Source organism: Marmota flaviventris, chromosome 11 (assembly GCF_047511675.1).
Source record: "Marmota flaviventris isolate mMarFla1 chromosome 11, mMarFla1.hap1, whole genome shotgun sequence".
NCBI lineage: Eukaryota > Metazoa > Chordata > Mammalia > Rodentia > Sciuridae > Marmota > Marmota flaviventris.
In genome coordinates this window covers 94,610,049-94,631,738 of record NC_092508.1, presented here as the reverse complement: position 1 = coordinate 94,631,738, position 21,690 = coordinate 94,610,049, and the positions used below count along the sequence as shown (strand labels likewise).

Here is a 21,690-nt window from a genome sequence, read left to right as displayed (position 1 = left end):
AAATTTTACTTAATAGTTTTCCCTATCACTATAGGATAAGCCAACAATCTCTATTTTAAACCCCTAATTCTTTCCTACAATGGCCTTGTTTTTATCTTTTTTTTCAGATGACTTTTTTTTTTTTTTTTTTTTTTTGGTGATGCTGGGGATTGAACCCAGGGCCTTGCTCATGTGAGGCAAGCACTCTACCAACTGAGCTATATCCCCAGCCCTAGATGACTTCTTTGTTCCTGTCTTTTGAGACTGTTGTGGAACATATGTTCCCTGGGTTCAATAATTGTTATAATGCTGTTACTCATTGCTGCTTTTTTTTTTTTTGGTGGTGGTGTCAGGGATTGAACCCAGAGCCTGTGCATTCGAGGCAAGCATTCCACCAACTGAGCTATGTTCCCAGCCCCTCATTGCTGCTTTAATGGTGACCAGCACCCATCTTTTTTTGCAAGACATCTCCCATTGTTTAACTCCTTTTTTTTTTTTAAACAGCTCTCTTGAGATATATACATGACATAATAAATGGGACATATTTGAAATGTACCATTTCATAACTTTTGCTGTATAGTTTATTTCTATCATAGATGGGAATAAACACATCCATCATTGCCAAATGTTTTCTTCTACCCATTTTTAAGTCTCCCAGGCTCCAGGAAGTAATTGGGCTGTTTTCTCTTAACAGTTGGTGAGTTTTCATTTTTTAAAAGTTTTGTGTAAATGAATTCACATAGAAAAAACATTTTATTTTTTTTGATTGTTTTTTGTTGGCAAATTTCTTTGACTTCCTTATTGTAGTGTGTATCAGTATTTGAGTCCTTTTTATTGTTAGGTAGTATTCTGTTGTATAGAAATACCATAAGTTTGCTTATCTGTTTGCCAGGAATGAACATTTGGGGTATTTGCAGTTTTGAGATATTATAAATGAAATTGCTATGATTATTAATGTACAAGTCTTTATGGACATAAGTTTTCATTACTTTTTGAATAAACACAAAAATGGAATGGCTGGTTCTTATGGCAGGTGTATATTTAACTTTGGAAGAAACTGCAGAACTGTCTTCCAGATTGGTTGTACATTTTGTATTCCCTTCAGTAGTGTATGAGAGTTCCAGTTCCTCTCCATCCTCAGCAACACTGGTATGACCAATCTTTTTAATTTTAGCTAATCTAGTGGATAGATCTCATTGTATTTTTAACTCTCGTGACAAAAATAATATCAGTAATCTTTTTGTGTGCTTATTTGCCATCCACATGTCTTAGATAAAAAGTTTGTACATATATCTTACTGTGTGTGACTGTTTTCTTTCTGTTTTTAAGGCAGTTGGTAAATTATTATTTTTTTTGGTACTGGGTATTGAACCCAGGGGCCCTTGAACACTGAGTTACATCCATAGCTCTTTTTATTTTTTATTTGAGACAGGGTCATACTAAATTGCTTATGGATTCTTTGGGATTATATAAGTGCACCACTGTACCTGCTTATTTTTATCATTTTAAGTCTTTACTTTTTTTTTTTTTTAGAGAGAGAATTTTTTAATATTTATTTTTTAGTTCTCAGAGGACACAACATCTTTGTATGTGGTGCTGAGGATCAAACCCGGGCCGCACGCATGCCAGGCGAGCTACCGCTTGAGCCACATCCCCAGCCCAATTCTTTACATATTTTAAAGAGATGGGGTCTTGCTATGTTGCCAGTGCATTGAACTCCTAGTCTCAAGGAATCCTCCTGCCTCAGCTTCCAGGTAGCCAGGACCGTGGTTACACACTACTATACCCAACTTGAAAGCACTTTTTTTTTTTAACCTTATTTATTATTAAACATTTATAAATGTACAGAACAGTTGAGAAAACAGTACAGTGAATGCCCATTATACCTTTTGCCTAGGTCTGCCAGTTTGGACTTTGCCCTATTTCCTTTATCTATAAAAGGATGAACATGTCTTTTTTCTTTTTCTGCTGAACTAATTTAGAATTATATTTAGCCTTTGTGGCTCTTGTTTTGTGGACTTCAGAAATTCCCCTTCCTTCCTGGCTTGGTGACTGAGACAGGAGGATTGCAAGTTCAAGGCCAGCTCAGCAACTTAGTGAGAACCTGACTCAAATTAAAAAAAAAAAAAAAAAAGAGCCGGGGTTAGAAAGCTCAGTGGTAAAGTGCCCCTCAGTTCAATCCCCAACACCAAAAACCAAAACCAGAATGCTCCTTTCTAACAAAACAATAAGCATTCATTCTTTAACATTATTACATTTAGAAATGGTAGTTTTCTAATGTGATTTAATTGCTCATATTCACATTTGTCCACTTATGTCAGATTTTAAAAAATAATTGGAAATAAGATCCACTTAACACAAGTTGAATTTAAGGTTGAATGTATGTCTTTTGTCTCTTAATTCATAACAGTATGCCTAAACTCTAAAACAAATACACTTTATAATAAAGAGGCTTTATTAGGAACAATTTTAAATATATACACAAGTTTTAAGAGTATAATCTCTACTTACCTGTCACTTGACTTTTTAGCAGTTACCAGCTCAGAGCTTATGTTTTTCATCTATATGCTAACCACATTCCCATTTATTATTATTATTATTATTTTATTTTGGTACTAGGAGTTGAATCCACTGAGCCACATTCCTGGCCCTTTTTATTTTTAATTTTGAGAAATGGTCTTGATAGGTTGGTTAGGGTATTGCTAAGTTGCTGAGGGTGGCTTTGAACTTGATCCTTCTGCCTTAGCCTCCTGAGTCTCTGGGATTACAGGCATGCACCGCTGCACCAGGCTCTCCCTTTTATTATTTTGAAGTAACTTTCAGACATCCTGTTCATGTTTTTTTTTTTTTTCCCTTCTACTCATGTTTTTTAATATTATCTTTAAAAGACAAAATGTATAACTATAATATATATCATTTTTACATCCAAAAAATAATTCTTTAATAATACTCAAAATCACAATCAGTGTTCATATTTCTAGTTGCCCCATCTATGTCATGAATTTTAAAAAACTGCACCAAGATGAAAGGGGGCCATATTCGTTTGAAAATCAGGTAGTGCTAGAAATTATGAATGTGATTCTCAGACTTAAAAGTCTAGCATTTGATATCAAATTGTGACACAGAAAGTATAATTCTATGAATATTTTGATTGTGATACTTTTTAAAGAAATGGTTAACATTTTGGTCAGCTATGAGTTTGGTGATTCCTAGGAGGACTATTGATGGAGGCCATGGAAACAATAGGGGAGAAACTGGATTTAAGCTATGTAGGAGTCATATTAGTGTTGTTCACCTATGAGTTAACCAGCATTGAGTTTTTCCTGCTATAGTGTGATTGTGGTCCTGAGAAATAAGTAAGGAGGAGTGATTTGGGGAAGAGGAGGATATATAGGATGAGACTCTCTCTTTCCCTGCCTCCCTATCCCAGATCTGGTTTTCCCCTTCTCTTTCTCCCCACCCCTCTCTTTCTCTCTCTTTTGTGATACTTAGGATTCAACTCAGAGCCTCACACATGCTAGGCAAGTACTCTACCACTGACTGAGCTTTGTCCCCAGCCCTTTTTATTTTGAGACAGGATCTCCCCAAGTTGCTTAGGGCCTTCCTACGCTGCTGAGGCTGGCCTCAAACTTGTGCTCCTACTGTCTTAGCCTTCTGAACAGCTGGGATTATAGGTATATGCCATCTTGCCCAGCCCTATTATTCCTTTCTTTGGAGATAGCCCTGCCCTCCACCCTGAGCTGCCTTCTTCTTGCCTGCCAAGACTGCATAAATCTGTGTTGGTGGTCTTTTTGTTTTTTAATGGCTTTCCTCCTTGTGGAGAGGGCTGGATCTTTTCTGGTGACAGGTTCTGGCTCTGTGTTGACACACAGCTTGTGTAATGTTCCCTTGGTCATGTCTAGTCACAGGTGTTCCCACATTGTGCTGTTCCTTGTTTCCTTCTCTGAGCAAACCAGTCTCTTTCTCTTTTTTTTATATTTATTTTTTAGGTGTAGTTGGACACAATGCCTTTATTTACTTATTTTTATGTGGTGCTGAGGATCGAATCCAGAGCCTTGCACGTGTTAGATGAGCGTTCTACCACTGAGCTCAACCCCAGCCCAGCAAGCCAGTCTCTTGTGAGGAATTTCATAAAGCTGTCCTGGGCCACCTCCTGGGAGTGTCTTTGAGTAGCTGGGACTTGATAGCTCCCATACTGCTTTTTTCTTTATAATCAAAATGTTGTGTGGCGGTATATTTGGCATTCAATAAAGTGCACATATTTAAAGTTTTGATGAGTTTTAACATACATAGACCTGTGATGCTATCACTTTTTTTTCTTCTTAGGATGAGCAGTTAGAGAAAGGACTGTTTTTGTCAGTTTTCAGTAACTGTAAATGCCTGATAGTTAGCTTTCTAAGAGAAAAGACTCATGTTTTTTGAACCCAACAGTGTTCTATCACTGAATTACATATCTGACCCTTATTTATTTAGACAGGTTCTTCTAAGTTGCCAAGGCTGGCTTTGAACTTGAAATCCTCCTCCTGTGCCTCCCAGGTCGCTGGGATTACAGGTGTTTGACACCACACCTGGCTTAGCTTGGTTTATAGGGGTTTCGTTTTTGTTTTTGGTGGTAGTTTTTTTTTTTTTTTTTTTTTTGTTTGTTTGTTTGTGTTTTTTTTGTTTTTGTGTGTGTGCCAGGAATTGAACCCAGGGATGGTAACCATTGAGGTTAACCACTAAGGTACATCCCCAATTCTTTTTATTTTTTATTTTGAGACAAGGTCTTGTTATGTTGCTTAGGGCCTTTCTAAGTTGCTGAGGCCAGCCTCGAACTTGTGATCCTCCTGCCACAGCCTCCTCAGTCTTTGGGATTGCAAATATGCACCACTGTACCCCACTTGTTTACAATTTTGAAGATCTTAGTCTGTGAAGGATTAGCTCCATTACTCGGGTTTTGAGGTGAAGCAGCACATTATTGCAGAACCAGATGGGCAGAATTCTCCCAGTTGGGAAGCAAAAGAGATGGAGGAGGAGGAGAGGGACAGGATTCTAAAATCTCCGTGGGGAAGGAGGGCTTGTCCCCAGTGACCTGGACATTTCCGGCCAAAGGCCCAGTTTTTCCAGTACCTTCCAGTAGCACCAAACTGGGGACCAAGCCTTTTGGGGATATTGAAATTCTAAATTAAAGCAGAAACTCTTTAAGTGCTCTTATAGTTGGACTTGCTTTTCTAAATTCTGGAGGAAAATTTGTGTATTTGGTTTTTAACCAAGTTTAAAAGTTGATATATTCAAATTTTGGTACTGTTTATACTTAGAGTTAACATAGCAATTAATGAACTTCAAAAATAATTAGGGAGATCTGGGAGGATCTTTTCTCTCCAGATAGACTAGCTGAGGTTGGGAATCACCTGGTTTGGATGAAGAGATTAAGAATCTGGATGCAGATGGATCTTGTTGGAGTACAACTCATCTCTGGGCCACCTATTGGGTGCACTGAAGGGATAGCAGTGTGAACACGCCCTGGGGAATGCATGAGAAAAACTGACATTACAGTCATGAAGAGCCTGGGCACATACATGGAGATTCTGATGAGGATACTATTGTCATGTGGCTATAGCCACAGTTGACTAGGACTTACCTGGCCCCATGGAGGGAAGCAGAATTTCTTGTGGTTAAAAAGGCCATTTAAAACTGAATTTCCAGGGAGTCTTTCATTCTCTCTCTTTAAAATTAAAAATAAAATGTGTTACATTACTTAATACAATCCAGTAGTGTAATTAAAATGAAAAAATTTTAACTAGATTATGCACAAAAAACCTACATACTAAGTGTGCAGTGGGTGAATTTTGAGTTGCACATTCTTGTGGAACCACTGCCCAAACAATATACTCAATCCTTTTATCATCCCAGGTTTTCTTCACCCTTTCCTCTTTTCTGATTTGTCAAATAGTTGGATTTACTTAGTGTTTGATATATAAGTGGAATAATTTCTGGTGTTCTTTTTGAGGTCTGGCTTTTTTGGAAAGCTTGACATGGTTTGAAATTCATCTTTGATTGCTAAGTAGTGTTTACATGGATGTATCACAGTGTATTTTTTTTCCCTATTGATGAGCATTTGGATTATTTTCCATTTTAGGAATTAGATTGGTGAATGTGTTTTACAAGTCCCATTGTGGACCTGTGTTTTCATTTTCTAGGGGAAATATCTGGAGGTGGAGTTGCTGGGTGCTGTGGTAAGTGTGTTTGTGGTTTGAGATTTTATACTTTGTGACAGTGTGATTGCTCCCTGCCTCACATTACACTGATGGGAATGTGAATGTCATTAGGGTCATGTTAGAAATAGCTTCTGCAGAGATAGTGTTTACCTGTACTGGAAGTTGTCCTTTCTACTGTGTACCTTGGTGTGTTTGGATAGTTGTATAGGGTTTTACATCACCACTATAGTTGGGTGACTACACGGTTCCGAAAGGTACATGTGCCCCTCTGCCCCTGGCCACAACTGGTGGGTTTTCTATTATTGTGGATTTTGATTTATCTTTCTTGGTGCTTACTATCAGATGCATATAACATGTATTCTTATTTTGGCTTCTTTTGCTTAATATAGTGATATTAAGACTCATCTATGTTGTCTGTTTTCAGTAGTTTGTTCCTTTTGGTTGCTGAGCAGTGTCTTGATGTGTGGATGTATCAGTTTGTCTGTATGCTGGTGGACATGTGGGCTATTTATAGCGTCCTGGCAGTTGAATAAAGCTGCTGTGAGCATAGTAAGCCAGAGGCCCTCTCCGCCAGACCTGAGAGCAAATCTGTTGGGGTAGAGGATCAGGAGGGGAGCCAGACACCTAATGGTCACTCAGTAGATTCACAGCCCTTCTTCCCCATTAGAGGCCTTCACCAGCTTCTGGAAACAAGTTGGTGTCCTGCAGTTCCCAGGACAGGTGGTGTCCTATGATCAGACTATTCTCAATACTGATGGAGTGTAGCTTTTTAGATTTAAACGCTTTCTTCACTTCCATTCTTTTTTTTAGTGGGCGGGGGTGGTGGTGGTACCTGGGATTGAACTCGGGCAGATCAGTGAGCCGTGTCCCCAACCCTTTTTTGTATTTTATTTATAGACAGGGTCTCACTGAGTTGCTTATTGCCTTGCTTTTGCTGAGGCAGGCTTTGAACTCGTGATCCTCCTGCCTCAGCCTCCCAAGCTGCTGGGATTACAGGCGTGTGCCACCACGCCCAGCCTTTACTTTCATTCTTGGTCTGTCTTTTTATTCCTTAATCTGTTTTATAATCATTTTCATGTCATTTTGGGTGGGAACAAGTAAGTGTGTGTGTTCAATCTGTTCCTTTGATCCAAAAGTTTTTCTACTGTAGGGTGCTAAGCCAATCCCTGATGTTTGATAAATTTCTCCTTTTGTTTTTGCTGTAATACCAGAGATTAGTGTGCTTTCTAAGTTATGTCTTTGTGTATATGTGCTTATTTCTTTATGGTAGATTTATACAGCTAATTGTGGGATTAAAATACATATGTACTTTAAATGCCAAATTGAGTGGCCAGGAAGGCTGTACTAATTTATATTCTGGTGGGTCAGGACAGTATTTAATTTCCTGTTCTTGTGTGAGTATATGCTCTATAGAACTTTCTCCTCTTCAGCAACCCCCCCCCCCCTCCACTTCAGTTGCACACAAAGCCAAAAAATGGAGCTTGGTGTCAGTAGAGAAGAGAGGGGACTGTAGTGGTGTTGAATCTTGACTGTGTTACACTGTTCGTGGTTGAGATGACACCTGCCTCCACCCTACACATGTCCTTCCCCCATGCCTGGCATGGTCCCACATGAACTCAGGCATGGGCTTTTTTGTTACAGGTTACACTCCTGGCACACCTTACAAAGTGTCCTGTTCCCCCACCAGCGGGGCCGTGCCGCCATACTCTTCTTCCCCCAACCCCTACCAGACTGCCGTGTACCCCGTGCGAAGTGCCTATCCCCAGCAGAGCCCTTACGCACAGGTATGCTTGGACATGCCCTGCATGGTGGGAAGGATTGGTTCCATTAGGTCCCAAAATTATGGGACCTTGTGGCAGTTGTCTTCCTTATCCCCACAGCAAGGCACGTACTATACACAGCCACTGTATGCAGCACCTCCTCACGTCATCCATCACACCACGGTGGTGCAGCCCAATGGCATGCCGGCAACAGTGTACCCTGCTCCCATCCCTCCTCCTAGAGGCAATGGGGTCACCATGGGCATGGTTGCTGGAACCACGATGGCCATGTCAGCAGGTGAGTCCTTATTCCTAGTGTGTGTGCTATGGTGCCATAAGGCTGGGGTAAGGTGTGGGAAAGCTAATGAATACTCTGACTCTTGGTTCTAGTTTTTCATGGCTGCAGTTGTGTGAAGTACATGTGATTCTTTGAAGAAGTGACAGTTACCTTTGACTTTAACTCCTTTCCTTTCCTTCCCCTTCTTTCAGTTGAGAGGATACTGGAGTATGGGGTGTAAGAGTTGATGAACCAACTGGCTTCCCTTGTGGAGCATAACTGAACAACACTTTCTGAATTTGACTAAGTCATTTTGTTGGTGAGCTGGATAGTCCATTTGGCAGTAGGGATGTGGAGTGAGTGACCAGACACTCTTCCCTCCACCACTGTGAGCATATAAAACTTGAGGAGGAACACTTTGTGGGCTGGCCCTCTTCATATTTCCCTTTAGTGTGATCTGGCTTCATAGGTCAAGTTAAGTTAATGGGCAAGATTTCAGTGTATCTAGGAATGCTGGTCTGGTGTTAATAGAAGTAACAGCTACTTGCACAGATCTTTCGGCTTATCTGCTTTACTTCCCCAGTCCTCTTCTAAGTCAGGAGAACAAACCAAGGGCAGAAGAGACCACTAGGCTAGAGTAGGCATGTCTCTGTGGACCCATGGAAGCCCTGGGGCTTGATTTGCTATTTAGGGATTAAGTTACCTGCTGGTCTTTAAGGGTTGATGGCCCATGATTGGAATTTCACTTCTCTACCTTCCAACTTCAGTATAAGGAAATTCTACCAAAGAGAAGGCTTTTTGGGATACTGTGTATTTCTGACCTTAATGTCCATTTTATTTGGCTTTCCTGTACTTTTCTGTCAAAGCAGAGAAGACTGTGACATAGACAGAAGCTGTGTCCTGGAGGCCATGGTGGGCAGGGTGAGCACAGGCAACAGGGAGTAATGGCATTAGGTTTGAGGAGTGTTGACCTCAAAAGAATTCAGATAGTCCCTGAATTTTTTTGTAGTTATAGGAAAAATACATTTTCGAAATGTACTCAGAAGCTCATGTAGTTTGGAAATCCCACTTCACATTTCTCTTTTTTTTCACCCTTTTAATAATTTTTCCATAATTTTATATATTAAGTCTATTCACATTGGTATTCGTCTTGCAAATCTGAATATCCTGTATGTGTTAAATACCTATACTCCATTAAACTGCTGTACACCTGCTCTCTAGCTCTGTTAGCTACCATTTTGTTTTGTCTCTGAGTTTGATAACTCTTAAATACTCTCATCTTAATGGGACTATCTACAATATTTGTCCTTTTGTCACGTAACATAATGTTCTTAATTAAGGTTCACCTGTGTTGTATATATGAGAATTTTCTGTTTAAGTCTGATAATACTATTTAAAATGTTTGTAAAAGCCTGGGGCAGTTGCGTGCACACCTGTTCTCAGTGACTTGGGAGGATCACAACTTTGCGAGGCCCTGTCTCAAAATATAAAAAGAACTGGATGTGGGTTGGAGATATATCAGTTAGTAGAGTGCTTGCCTTTCATGCACATGCTCCTGGGTTCAATCCCCAGCGCCACAAAAACAAAACTGGATGTATCTTTGTGGTAAAGCACTCCTGGGTTCAATCTGCAGAACCAAAAAAATGGGTGGGGGTTCTTCTGACCCACGAAAAGTTTTCTGAATGTTCTGTAAAGATAGACCCAAAGCCTTTTTATATATTCTTTTAAATTTTTTTGGCAGTACTGAAGCACTCTTAACACAGAGCTATATCTCCAGCCCTTTTAATTTAATTTTGAGACAGGGTCTCACCAAGTTGCCCATTCTAGTCTTGAACTTGTGATCCTCCTTGCATTAGCCTCCTAAGTAGCAGGGATTACAAGTATGCACCACCACAGTTGGTGGCACAAGCCCTTTTACAGACATGTTATCAAATATCTTTCAGCTCTTTTGGGGGTGATCTGATTAGGGTTCTGACTTTATTCTGAGTCAGGACTGTGCCCTCTTCCAAGGTGCCTGTCTCTTCACAAAGGCCTACATGCCTACATGTCAGTGACAGTGTGAAGTCACACTGGAGTTGGTATATAGCATGTAGACCTGCTTTTTGGGTGATGTGCTGCTCTTTCTTCCAGGTACCCTTCTGACTGCCCATTCCCCAACTCCTGTTGCCCCTCACCCAGTCACTGTGCCCACGTATCGGGCTCCAGGAACACCCACCTACAGCTATGTGCCCCCTCAGTGGTGATCACCCTGCAAATAAATGTAAGTGATCAGTGAAGGCTCACTGGGCCCTGGCAATAGTGCATTTCTCTGTGGAGGATGACAAACCTACCTCATGTTTTAAGCACAAAGGAAAAAAATGCACCTGACCTTTGATCTAAGAGCAATTGTAGTGTTTTTTTTTTTTTTAATTTGCAGATGGACACAATACCTTTATTTCATGTTTTATCTGGTGCTGAAGATCAAACCCAGTGCCTCTTACATGCTAGGCAAGCGCTCTATACTGAGCCACAACCCCATTATGTTTTTGATCTTCCTGGAACTCCATAAAGAGAAGGAAACCATTTGAGTAGTTACTATTTACACTGCATCTATATTCTTACCTGGAATATGCTTGCATCCCCCTCTTGCCTGTTGCAGGAGATAGAGTTCTGGTTGTAACTGGGGGGGTCTCTGTGAGGTGGGTGGGAATCAGGTCCAGCACCTTTGTGCCCTGCTGCCCTTTTTGACCCTATTGGATCTTGTCCTTTTGTAGTTTTTAGAACAGTGGTGGCAGAAGAACTCTGTATGACTGTGTACCTTTCATTCTTTCTAGGTTTGCGGATGGAGCTGTGCAGTCACATCATTGAGGTTCCACAGCTGGTGCTGCAGGCCTTGTGCCTCCAACCAGGACTTTCTTCTTAATGCTCTCACACTTAGCTAAATACGACTGTCCCGGTCCAGCAGGTCCCAGCGCCGTTAGTCTCCAGCTAACTCCGTGGGTTGGTCTTAAAGCAAATCCTGTTTTGTGGACTTGCCTGGCAATTTTTTAGCTAACTGTAATGATAAAAAGGGAGTATTAATCTATTCTGAATCATATCTAGTTGAATGCATGTTTAAAAAAAAAACAAACACAAAAACAAAGCTTGCTCAATCTACCTGCAGTGACTGATGCAAAACCATCTTACGCAAAACCCAAAGGAATGGAAACATATTTTACAACTGTTTCACTAATGCACTGTTGTATGCAAAGTCTTAAAGTTATAAGTGTTAAAGTGAATATGTTCATAGAGCATACCTGAAATACCTTAGGTGATTCTTCAACCTTTTGGGGTTGATGTAGGTTGCCGCTTCTGGATGTGGACTTTAGTTTTCAGCGATCTGTTTCTTTGGCACTGACTGCATGGGAGGGAGCTGCAGGGATGGGGAGAGAGTGGGCGGGCCACTGTGGTTTGGGATTAGCCAATTAGTGGGCATCCCTTTCTTTCTGTGTAGGCTTGGCAGGGTCCAGGGAAAGGGGACATGCTTCAAGACCATCATGGAAGATTAGAGTTGTGTGGTCAGTATAGTTAGGGGCAAAGGGGTTTTCTACATATCAGCAAAACAATTTTCCTTGCCATCTAAATTTCCATTACACTGTTCTCTTACAGAGAAGGAAGATTTTTTGTATATCTTTATTGAAAAAGTCCTGAGTAGAACTAAATTGTCTTCCTAGGATGGAAGATATGTGAAACACTTGGATGAGGTATTGCCTTCTGGTTTATTTAGCTTAGAAAATCATTCCAATCGCCCCCTTCCCCAGAAATGTTTGAAGTCAGTTGAAAACTTATAGGCATTGGTCCCCACACCCTGCTCCCAAGGAATGGCAAAGACTTCAGCTGTATGTTATAGAGAAAGTTGTATATTTAAGAATGATTTAAAGGGAACAAAACTTTATTTAAAATTCCTCATGTTTCTTGTAGAGAGGCAAGGCTGTGGGTATGTCTGATAATGTAGAATCATGTAGCTTGTCTTGGAGTAGTCCACCTGATTGTGACCAGCTGGAGGAGATTTATAGGGTTGGTGTCCGTGGTCTGTGAGCCTCTTCTGCCATCTCATCTCTTCTTGGAGCTAAAGGCACTCAGCACCGAGTGAGTGTGGATGGCAGAAAGGGCCCGGTAGCAGTGGAATGATTTGCCTGCCAGGATCTATTATGGGAAGATTTTTAGTTTAAAATCTGAATATTGTACATAAGAAATCATGAGGACTCCCCCCCCCCTCCCCCAAATGCCCAACTTCCATCAGTAGGAGTGCATGTCTGTTTTCAGTGAGGGTCAGAAGGGTGGAGGTATGAAGACTTGCTCTTTTTCAGGGGTCTGTCAGGCAGAGATGGAAGTTCATCCTTTTCCCACCCCATCCTTGTTTGGAATGCTGTGGACTTTGATTGAGAGAGGATTCTGTGCTGCTTCTCAGGCAGCTAGGTCAGGGCTCTGGCACTCGGGTGGAGGTCACTGTTAGCGGTCAGCCTGGCTGGTAGGTGGAATACCTGACCACTGAGCCTTTGGTAATCTTATTTTTTATAGTGCGTACTCTTCATTTTCTTTTTCCACATTTATTTTGTAAGAAGTTTAGGAATATTTTTGCATGGATCATTGTAAACAGAAGATTCCTTATTCCTAATGTCTATTAACATAGAATGTTTACTGATAAGTACTTTAAATCGCTTTGTGAGCACTTAACGTGTGTGTGTGTGTGTGTGTGTGTGTGTGAGAGAGAGAGAGAGAGAGAGAGAGAGACATGTACCCCAGGCACATAATTTGTGTCCATTTCCACAAATATGTGTTGGTAATTGTATTGGTTTGCAATATCAGTAGGGTTTCAGGGACTTAACTGACAGAGAAGGCAGTTTTCCCAAATTGAGTGGTAATATATGAGTAGAACAGTATTCATAACTTTAGTGTATGCTTTAACAAAGCCCCACACAAAAATGGAAACATGTACATTCCCTGTGCCTATAAGGGGCAGAGTCATATGCATTCTGGAGGAAGTCCTAAGAAGTTACATGAACTATCTCCAGACCTGTGTGAGGCCGGCAAACACAGGGTGTTTCCACAAGCAGTAAGGTGAAGGGTAAAGAAAAGTGGGTTGCATCCCCTTCCCCTGTGTACATCAGCTTAATAAACATTTTGCTTCTCTAAAATTATTTTAAAATCTTTTTTTCCCTTTTGTGAAGTTGAACTAAGAGACTATCAGATACTTTGGCATTATATATCTAGTAGAAATCTTTCCCATTTTGACACTATCATTTCATCAGTTTATGAAATATGTTGTTAAAGAGAGTTTATCTGTCAGATAAGAATCTGAATTTGAGTAGTACCAAAACTGTCATAGGTTGTAATTTTTAAAACATTCAGTTCTAGTAAAATTAATTAAGGGCTAGAACCTGGGTCAGTATTCTGTTACAGAGCTGTATAATTTGTTATCGCAAGCATATTGTGGAACATTCCCTGAAATTTTGCTTTTTGTGTATGTGACATTCCTTATTTGAGTGTTCTTCAGCTGAATTATTGTTCTTTTTTAGTAACTGAAACAGGCAAACAAAGGACCTAATTCCTGTAAACATGGATGTCATTATGAATATAAAAAAATGTTTATTCTTTTCTCCCCTGAGGTGTGGAAGATGTGTTCATCAGCTTTGTAGCTGCTGTTCCTCTCTGCTCATAGAAATCTAGTTTGGATGTGGTCTGGAAGCTGAGTGTTTAGAATTGAGTTATCTATGAGCTTCTTGATTCTGAGGTGAGGACACCTTTGGGGCCCGAGCCAATCATGGTAACAGGCACATAAGCTCTTCCAGAACCTTTTATGTCTCTTGTGGTCCATCTTTCAAGAACATTCTTGATGATGTGGTTATTAGGCCTATGAATTGCTATTGGGTGACATTTCTTGTGTGCTATGCAAATGTAGTATTCATAGGAGGTAGAGAGGTCCCCAGCCCTGAGCTGGGTCCCTGGCCTCTAGAGTGTCCTGCCCTTCCCCAGCAAGGCATCTATGCTTTGCTTCATCTGGTAGCTTTATCCTGCTGTGACAGAGGAGGTCTAGGAAGTAATTTGCATGTTTATTGGGGGACATGTCAGTGATAGGAAATACATTGGAATGCCCTGGCATCTGGCAGTGTTGTCCCAACGTGGGCTTCGTGTACCCATGGGCTTCATGTGCCATTGGGGAGTGGTAAAAAGCTGCCATGCACCAGCTGTGTAAATATTGGAACTCCTTTACAGAGGGAGCTCAAATGTCACCTCTCCTTTACGAACATTTGAAAACAGTATTACTCTGATTAGTTGGGCCACCTTTTTATCCGGCAGCATTCGCTGCTCTAGCTGTTGTTGGCCTAGCACTGCCCACACAGCCTAGGGTCTCTCATGGGTGCAGTGGCAGGAGGGACAGCAGCTGGTCCTTCTCTCTGGTGCTTTCTAAAAGGATCTCTAAAGTTTAGGAGTGAGGTTGGCTTCAGGGAGAGCAGAGTTCAGCTCTTCTGCCTAGCACATCTCCCAGGTTTATGTCTGTTTTCTCTGAGCTGCTTACTCCACCTGAGCTTACTGAAGGGTGGCTGACCTTCAGATACACTGCAAATGACACTCTGAGGTGGATGTGGCTTTGGTGGAAACTGCAAAGTTGGTCTTGCATGGTTTAGAGGGTTTGTCTCTTTTCCCCGCTCCCAATCATTTGAAAAATGAAAAACATATAGGATAAGCAGGATTAAATAAAGTGTAGTCAGTTGGGACCGGGAGAAGAGTGACATCTCTGTCAGGGAGTCCTGATATACTTCAGGCAGGGTGAGATGTCCCAGAGTGGTGCAGCAGGCAGCTCCTTGGCTAGGGTGGCACTATGGGTTCTGGTGCAGAGCGGTGGGCCGTAGAATAAACTAGTTGGGCCAGATCTGAGACTGCTCTTAACAGGGTTGCTGTGATGACCACTTGAAGGAAAGGCCCCAAGGAGGCTCATGGACTGTAACTGAATAGGAAACTGTCCCGCACCCCCTTTTTTTTAAATGATTTTTAAATACTGTTTTTTACACTGTTCTCTTGGTACTTTTTTTAAGCTTAAGTCAGCATTGTCTTCCAGTGTTAAGGCATCCCTCGCCTCTGCATTGAACTTACGTGTCAATAAAAAGGAATGGACCATCCATTCTGAGCCAGTTCAATTAGGTGTAAATTCATACTATTTTAATTTTTTATGCAATCTGATGAGTAGATGAGCTCAGATTTAAAATTCTTAAAGCACGTTTATTGTAACAAGAATTGTTATGTATTAATACTGCAGTTTTCAATAAAGATTGACTTGTGTTGCATATTTTGGTTTTCATGATTCTTTTCATTGTAGGTTTTGTTTAGAGGTAGCTTGGCCTAATAGAGAGGTGCTGTATCTTTCCACAAGTTAGGAGACTGCTAGGGGTTTTGGGAAGGTCATGTGGTCTTCAACCCCTTGGAGGCAGTGGATTGAGGGACTGTTACCAGGTGGTTTGGGAAGGAGGCAGTTCGGGCTCCTCTTCTGGCTTCTGTAGCCAGGGTCCACCTGGGAAGTCATTCATATCCTTCCCCATTTCAGCAGGGAGAATGCTGAGGCCCAGAAAGATGGTGGACCTCAGTCCCTCAAAGTCATATATGCCAGCTCCAGCTGAGCAGTCAGGGAAGGAATGGACCTCCAGGTCTTGCAGACTGTCCTCCCAGCAATCCTTGGCCTCTGCAGCATTGACCCCAGTCTTCAATAGAGCCACCCCTACCCCATACCTCTGGAATTTCTTGGCTCATGGTATTCCTTTTTTTTTTAATATCAGGGTTTGAACTCCGGGGTTTCACCACTGAGTCACATCCCCATCCCTTTTTATGCTTTTATTTTGAGACAATGTCTAAGTTGCTTAAGGCCTTGCTAAGTTGCTGAGGCTAGTCTTGAACTTGCAATCCTTCTGCCTCAGCCTCCTGAGCTGCTGGATTATTATAGGCACGCGCCACCATGCCCCCAGCTCATTCTTTGTCTCTGGGGAAAGGCCAGGCACAGAAAGAACAGGTGCACACACACACGAGAAAACGCACACACCAACAGAACGCAATGGCTGGAGCCAGATTACTTTTCACAAGTTTCTTTATGAAATTAAATGTGGCTTCTGGCTTGGAGAAGGTATAGTGCAAGAGTGACTGTCCATGCTGCTGAATCCTGTAGGGTTCCACACTGACATGCCAGGCCTGGCTGTGCTCCTGGCGCCCTTGGGCAGGATGTGGGTGCCCTCGCCACATGTCCATTGCCTGGAGTGGTCGGGTCAGTCTGGATGCTGTTGGCCCCAGAATTCAGTCCTTATGGCTTCTCACGCTCACTAGGGTAAGGCAATCTTTCTGTGTCACAACGATTAACTGTTTTTCTTCATTGTTAGAAAAACAAGAGGACAAAACCCCAACAAAAACAGGAACCAGGTGGTTCTGCAGCAACCCCACAGCTACAGATGGAATGGTCACAAAACCCCGACCAAAGTATGTGGCTGACTATATGTTTTTGTTCTTCCCACTACACAACATCACGAGTGAAGAGGGTGACCAACAATGTCTAGAGGGGCTGGGAGGTAAAAGGGCAGGTCTGGGCCAGATATTTGGGTAGAGAATTTCTGGTTCCTGTACTCCAAGGTTGCAAGTGGCCTGAAGGGACACAGCCCAGCTTTGTAGGTGGCCACTGGCCATAGAGTAGGTCTCTCCTGCCTGGAGGAAACAGGAGTGGGGATGATTAGATTTCCAAAGAAGCGGGTCCAAAGCAGCTAGTGCCTTCTGCACCCCGGCCTGGTAAGTGGTTCTGAGCGGTGGCTTCCCGGCTCCTGGTTAGTGAAGGCCTCACACAGGTCCATAGTGTGGACAGAAGGGGAGAGGGTCAGAGGTCAGGCTGCAGGAGGGGCTTGTATGTGCCAGGGCCCTGCCTCTCCCAGCTGGTCACTTCATTCACCAGCAGCAGGGAAGAAACCAAGCATGGGAGCACAAACCTGGTGTGCCCTGGGGGCACCAACACCTGCACACTTCCAGTTTGCAAGACAGGCAGAGAAGGATGGCCAGATGGAGTGGTCCTCAAGGAGGAAAAGCTGGGGGCTGAGGATGGGCAGGTCCACAAAGTGCTGTCAGGTGGGTACTGGCTCACTTGCGGAAGGGTGCCAGCCGGCTAATGCTGTGCCAGAAGGTGGACGGCTTCCGCCTGGGCTCTGCCAGCACCAAGACCTGCTGTTGGGGCCGACTGGCAGGCAGTAATGGGTGCTTCTGGCGTGTCAGATAACAGGGCCGGCCTACGCCTAGGCAAAGAGAAACAGCAGGGTCATGGGTGCCCCAGCGTCAGGTGGCACAGGGTGGAAGGCAGAAGGGCCTGTTCCAGAACCTCAGTTCTGCCACATAGGATTTGTTTCCCAAGGGGTTGACCACATCCTGGGGCCCAGTCTGCCTGGAGCCTCTGGCCTGGCCCTGACCTACTGCAGCCTTCAGAGATGATAGATGACCAGGGGCCCTTCTAAGGCATGTGATGTTGGCTCTTTCTATAGCAAGGGGGAAGGTAGCTGTGAGGGTGCCTGTCAGCAGCCTAGGGAAGAAAAGCACTGACATTAACGGTGCCACAATGCTGAGGTCAGAGGGGTCAAGATAAAGAACAATGTACTGACCCAAGCTTCCCCTTATCACCAACCTTTGGGAACATAATACCTACAAAGGGCAGTGGGCACCTCTGGGAACCTGGTATTTAGGTGGCTTTGCTTTTGGGGGCCAGACAAAGATGTAATCAATGACAGAGCTGTCCATAGGTGGGTCTACTGTCCACTTACCTTTGGGCTTCCCTGTGGCTTGCTGCTTGCTGGCATTCAGCATGGCCTGCTTTCTCTGTAGTTCAGTGATGGAGAAGCCTGGGGGGAGGTATACATAAGGACCCATATCCTCCTCCTCCCCTGCCTGGGTGCAGTCTTCCTAGTGTTCTGCTCCCATATGCCTCAGGGTTTGTGCCCTTAATATAGCAAGGGCTGTTCCTTGTCCTGCTCAGTCAGCTGGCCCTGCCAACTATGGCAGAGAATGAAGATCCCCGAGTCCTCCCACTGTGCCCCACATCTCTTGCCTTTACCTGATGTCTGGCCCTCACTTTGCGCAGTGTCTAGGTGGATGCTCTTTCTTCTACCAAGAGCAACCTGGCCACTGAGTGAATAGGAGGGGGAGAAGCTTATTCTCATGGGGCAGGGGAGGATTCTGGAGGCTATTACCCACCTTCCCCTCCATGTTTCCTCAGGGTTCCAGCTGGCTTTAGAGCATGTTCATGGGTACATGTGCAAGTCTGTGCAGTGAAGCAACATCCACTCTACCCCATGCAGGCCAGCAGACCCGTGTTCTGGGGCCGTCTACTGAGAAAGGGCCACTCCTGCCAGTAGAGTGAGGGTGGCCTTGCTTACTACTAGGACCAAGAGATTCCTGGAGCCCTGAAACTCCTGGATGAAACACACTGCCTCACTTTATCAAGGTGATTCTGACTGCCAGGCAGCTAGGCCAGGCAAAAGGGCCAGGTCGGCCCTAGAGGTGGGGCAAGGCCCAGCAGGGTCTCGCACCTGTCTCCTGGTCCAGCCGCACCTGCTCCCTCTCCCTGGCAAAGGCCTTGAGCCAGCGCTGCTTCTGCTCAGGCTTCCTGGCACATAGTAGGTGGCTGACCCCTGAGGCATTGCAGTGCAGCCGGAAGGCGTTCTTGATGCTCACGTGGAGGTCTCTGTCTTTCCCATCCTCCAGGTCCACCACCTCCAGGCCATCCATGTCCAGCCGGCCCTTGTAGTATAGCACGTCCCGGCGAAGCAGGTCCTGCCAGATGCTGCCCTGAGCTTTGGCTGCCCACCTGTTCACCTGCCCATGTCCCTTGTCTGCCCCCAGCCACCTCCCCAGCAGATGGTGAGCACCTAAAGGCAGAGGGGGCCTTTTGTGACCTATGACTGCTGAACCACCAGTGGAGGAGCCTGCCCTTTCAATGCCCAGCTACTAACTGGGCAGGGGGCAGCCCTGTCTTTGAACTGTATAGTCTGGTGGGAAGACAGATAGACATAGAAACTAAGACAGTGGCCTATAGGGCACAGTACAGTGGACAAGGAGAACTGCATGGATGGGGGCTTCTAGGCCAGCAGTGCAGAGGAGGCCGGGAGGAGGATACCGCAAAGGACCTCTGGGGTCACAAGGAGAAGCAGAGATTTATAGTAGGAGAATAAATAGGTGACTTGAGGATCAGGCAGGGGCCAGGTCAGGAGGAGGGCATTCTTAACAGTACTGGGTGGGCCCTGACTGGACTGAGAGCCATCCTGTGGTCTCACCATCTCCCAGCCCTATGGGCCTGACCATTCCTCCCAGGAATGAGGAATGGCCAGTGTAGGATCTGCCAGTCTCCCTTTCTCGGGGTAGTTGCTCCCAGCCCTTGGCTTTAGTCTCTCCACCTGCTCTGTGGGGCCAATCCAGCAGGGCAGAGTGATGCCGGTACCTTCTTACAGTAGATGAGCTGGTGGTCGAAGAGAAAAAACATTCTCTGCTGGCTCTTGGCTTGGGGCTGTGTAACACGAGTCAGCTCCCCCGAGTAGATGAGTTCTGAGCTTCGGACCAAAAGATCTTCCCCCTGGGGGTCCCCAAGGAGAGGCATGAGAAGAGCACACTCAACCTTGGGCTCTATTTCCTGCCTCTGTAGTGGGTGGGTGGGTGTATTCCCACTATAGTTTCCACTGGGCCAGGTCAAGGGAGGCTGGGTGCTCTTGAAGCCTAAGAAGTATTCTGGTCCCAAAGGTGGGGACTATTGAAGGGGAATGAAAAAGGCGGAAGGATCTAACCTGAGCTGGCTATCCTTGCAAAATAGTGGTTTCATGTGGCTCTTCAGCACTGAAAATGTGGCTAATTCATATTGAGATGTCAGTATAAAATACACACTGAGTTTTAAGACTAATATGAAACAATGTACAATATCTCAATGATATTTTGTGTTGATTACAAGTGGAAATGCTCTTTTGGATATACTGAGTTAAACAACATTGAAATCAGTTTCTTCTGTTTCTTTTTTAAGATGGCTACTAGAAAGTGTAAAATTACACATGTGGCTCACACTTTTGATTAGATGGTTCTGCCCTAGTGAAAAAATTAGGCTGGCTGGAATTCACCTCTGTAGCTAGTCTTTAGGAGTCTAAAGAAGGTCCTTTTCTCAGCTATGTGTATTTAGTACCTGAAATTCCATCACTGGAACTTTCAACTTTCTACGTCCTGTCCCTTTCCAATTCTATGAGAGTACAAATCCCAGCCAGCTGTTGGCAACCATTCAGTTTGGGATGACTGAACTTGTATGGGTCCTTAGCCAAGGCTGGGCCTCTGAACCACTAGACCACATTGCCCAGCTGCTCCTTAGGGATTTGCATTCAGTAGGTCAAGGGTGGGGCCCAGAAATCTATCTTATAACGTTCTGTGGCTGATTTATATTGATTTTCAGATAATTCCTTTGACAGCTGGCACAGTGCCACTGTGTGGACAGGAGCAGAGCCTCCGGATGAGGTAGAGTGGCTGGTGGTGGAAGGGCAAAACCCTCCACGGCTCTGGGGAGCAGGAATGTTATCAGTTCAGGCCTTCCTGTTCCCTTAGAAGGCAAGGCTGGCAGTTACCTGGGGAATATGCAAGTCATAAAAATGGAACTAGGGAACCCTGATAGGTAGTGATCCATTTCTGGTCACACTTTGGGGCCTAAATCCAACTGTTGGGAGCCCCAAAAGTTCAATAAAACTCAGTGATGTAATCTGTCCCCTGAGGAATAGATATAGTTTAGAAAAAACATGCTTCTTCTGTTAGGGCTTCTCCTGGCTGGTGGTGGCTTTTGGGAGGATTGTCTTACCTCACAGGAAGGGGGCCACCAGGTGTTAAAGCTTGGCTCCGGGCAGCACCAAAGACCCTGTGTCTGTACAAGAGAACCTGCTTTTCTGCCATGAGTGCTTGCTTTCAAGAGCCTGGCTCTCTGATTCTGCTCCCAGACTTTTCAGGGATTAGCACAATTTTCAAGCAAAGACCCAGCAGTGTTTTCTGGGCCCTGGGGCCCTCACCTCCCAGTCCTCTATGGAGCTCTGCCACTGAGCAATCTTGTCGATGTTTTCAAGTCTCCGTTTCCGCTCGTTGATGAGCTGGGCCACATTCCTCATGGCATGCAGAGCAGCTTCCACATCCTTGAAGTCCCTGTGGCAGAACACAGATGGAAGGGCACTGCAGGCTGGAGAGCAGAGAGATGTAGGAGTCTCCCACAGCCCCCTGGGTGGAGCTGACTCTTCCTGGGGCTGTTCCTCTTGCCATGTCTGACTGGTCAAATGCACAATCTCTCTCCTCCTGAATATTAAGCTTAATATCCTCTTTTTAAAAAGAATTATTTTTTTAGTTGTAGATGGACACAATATGTGTGGTGCTGAGGATTGAACCCAGTGCCCCACATAGGCGAGGCAAGTGCTCTACCACTGAGCTACAGCCCCTTAAT

The 21,690-nt window shown here is 44.1% G+C and overlaps 2 protein-coding genes and 1 non-coding gene across 11 annotated transcripts in view; 1 reads left to right on the top strand and 2 right to left on the bottom strand.

Moving 5' to 3' along the window:
- The window catches only part of Fam168b (family with sequence similarity 168 member B), a 34,184-nt gene extending 18,667 nt beyond the window's left edge, over positions 1-15,517 (top strand). For 6 of the 7 annotated variants that reach the window (XM_027936778.2, XM_071619236.1, XM_027936773.2 and 3 more), the window contains 5 exons: positions 6,159-6,194; positions 7,818-7,960; positions 8,057-8,234; positions 10,344-10,473; positions 11,027-15,517. In XM_027936778.2, coding sequence (XP_027792579.1) covers positions 6,159-6,194; positions 7,818-7,960; positions 8,057-8,234; positions 10,344-10,456 — 470 coding nt within the window. In that variant the 3' untranslated portion in view covers positions 10,457-10,473; positions 11,027-15,517. The remainder of the gene's footprint in view (positions 1-6,158; positions 6,195-7,817; positions 7,961-8,056; positions 8,235-10,343; positions 10,474-11,026) is intronic. The other variant, XM_027936775.2, reaches the window with a different exon arrangement.
- Trnav-cac (transfer RNA valine (anticodon CAC)) lies at positions 135-207 on the bottom strand. Its single transcript has one exon. It is a non-coding gene; the product is annotated as a tRNA-Val (tRNA).
- Positions 15,518-16,290: 773 nt separating the features above from the next.
- The window catches only part of Arhgef4 (Rho guanine nucleotide exchange factor 4), a 77,598-nt gene continuing 72,198 nt past the window's right edge, over positions 16,291-21,690 (bottom strand). For all 3 annotated transcript variants that reach the window (XM_071619234.1, XM_034636236.2, XM_034636235.2), the window contains 5 exons: positions 21,269-21,398; positions 19,681-19,812; positions 18,773-19,016; positions 18,008-18,085; positions 16,291-17,488 (listed from right to left, as the gene is read on the bottom strand). In XM_071619234.1, coding sequence (XP_071475335.1) covers positions 17,337-17,488; positions 18,008-18,085; positions 18,773-19,016; positions 19,681-19,812; positions 21,269-21,398 — 736 coding nt within the window. In that variant the 3' untranslated portion in view covers positions 16,291-17,336. The remainder of the gene's footprint in view (positions 17,489-18,007; positions 18,086-18,772; positions 19,017-19,680; positions 19,813-21,268; positions 21,399-21,690) is intronic.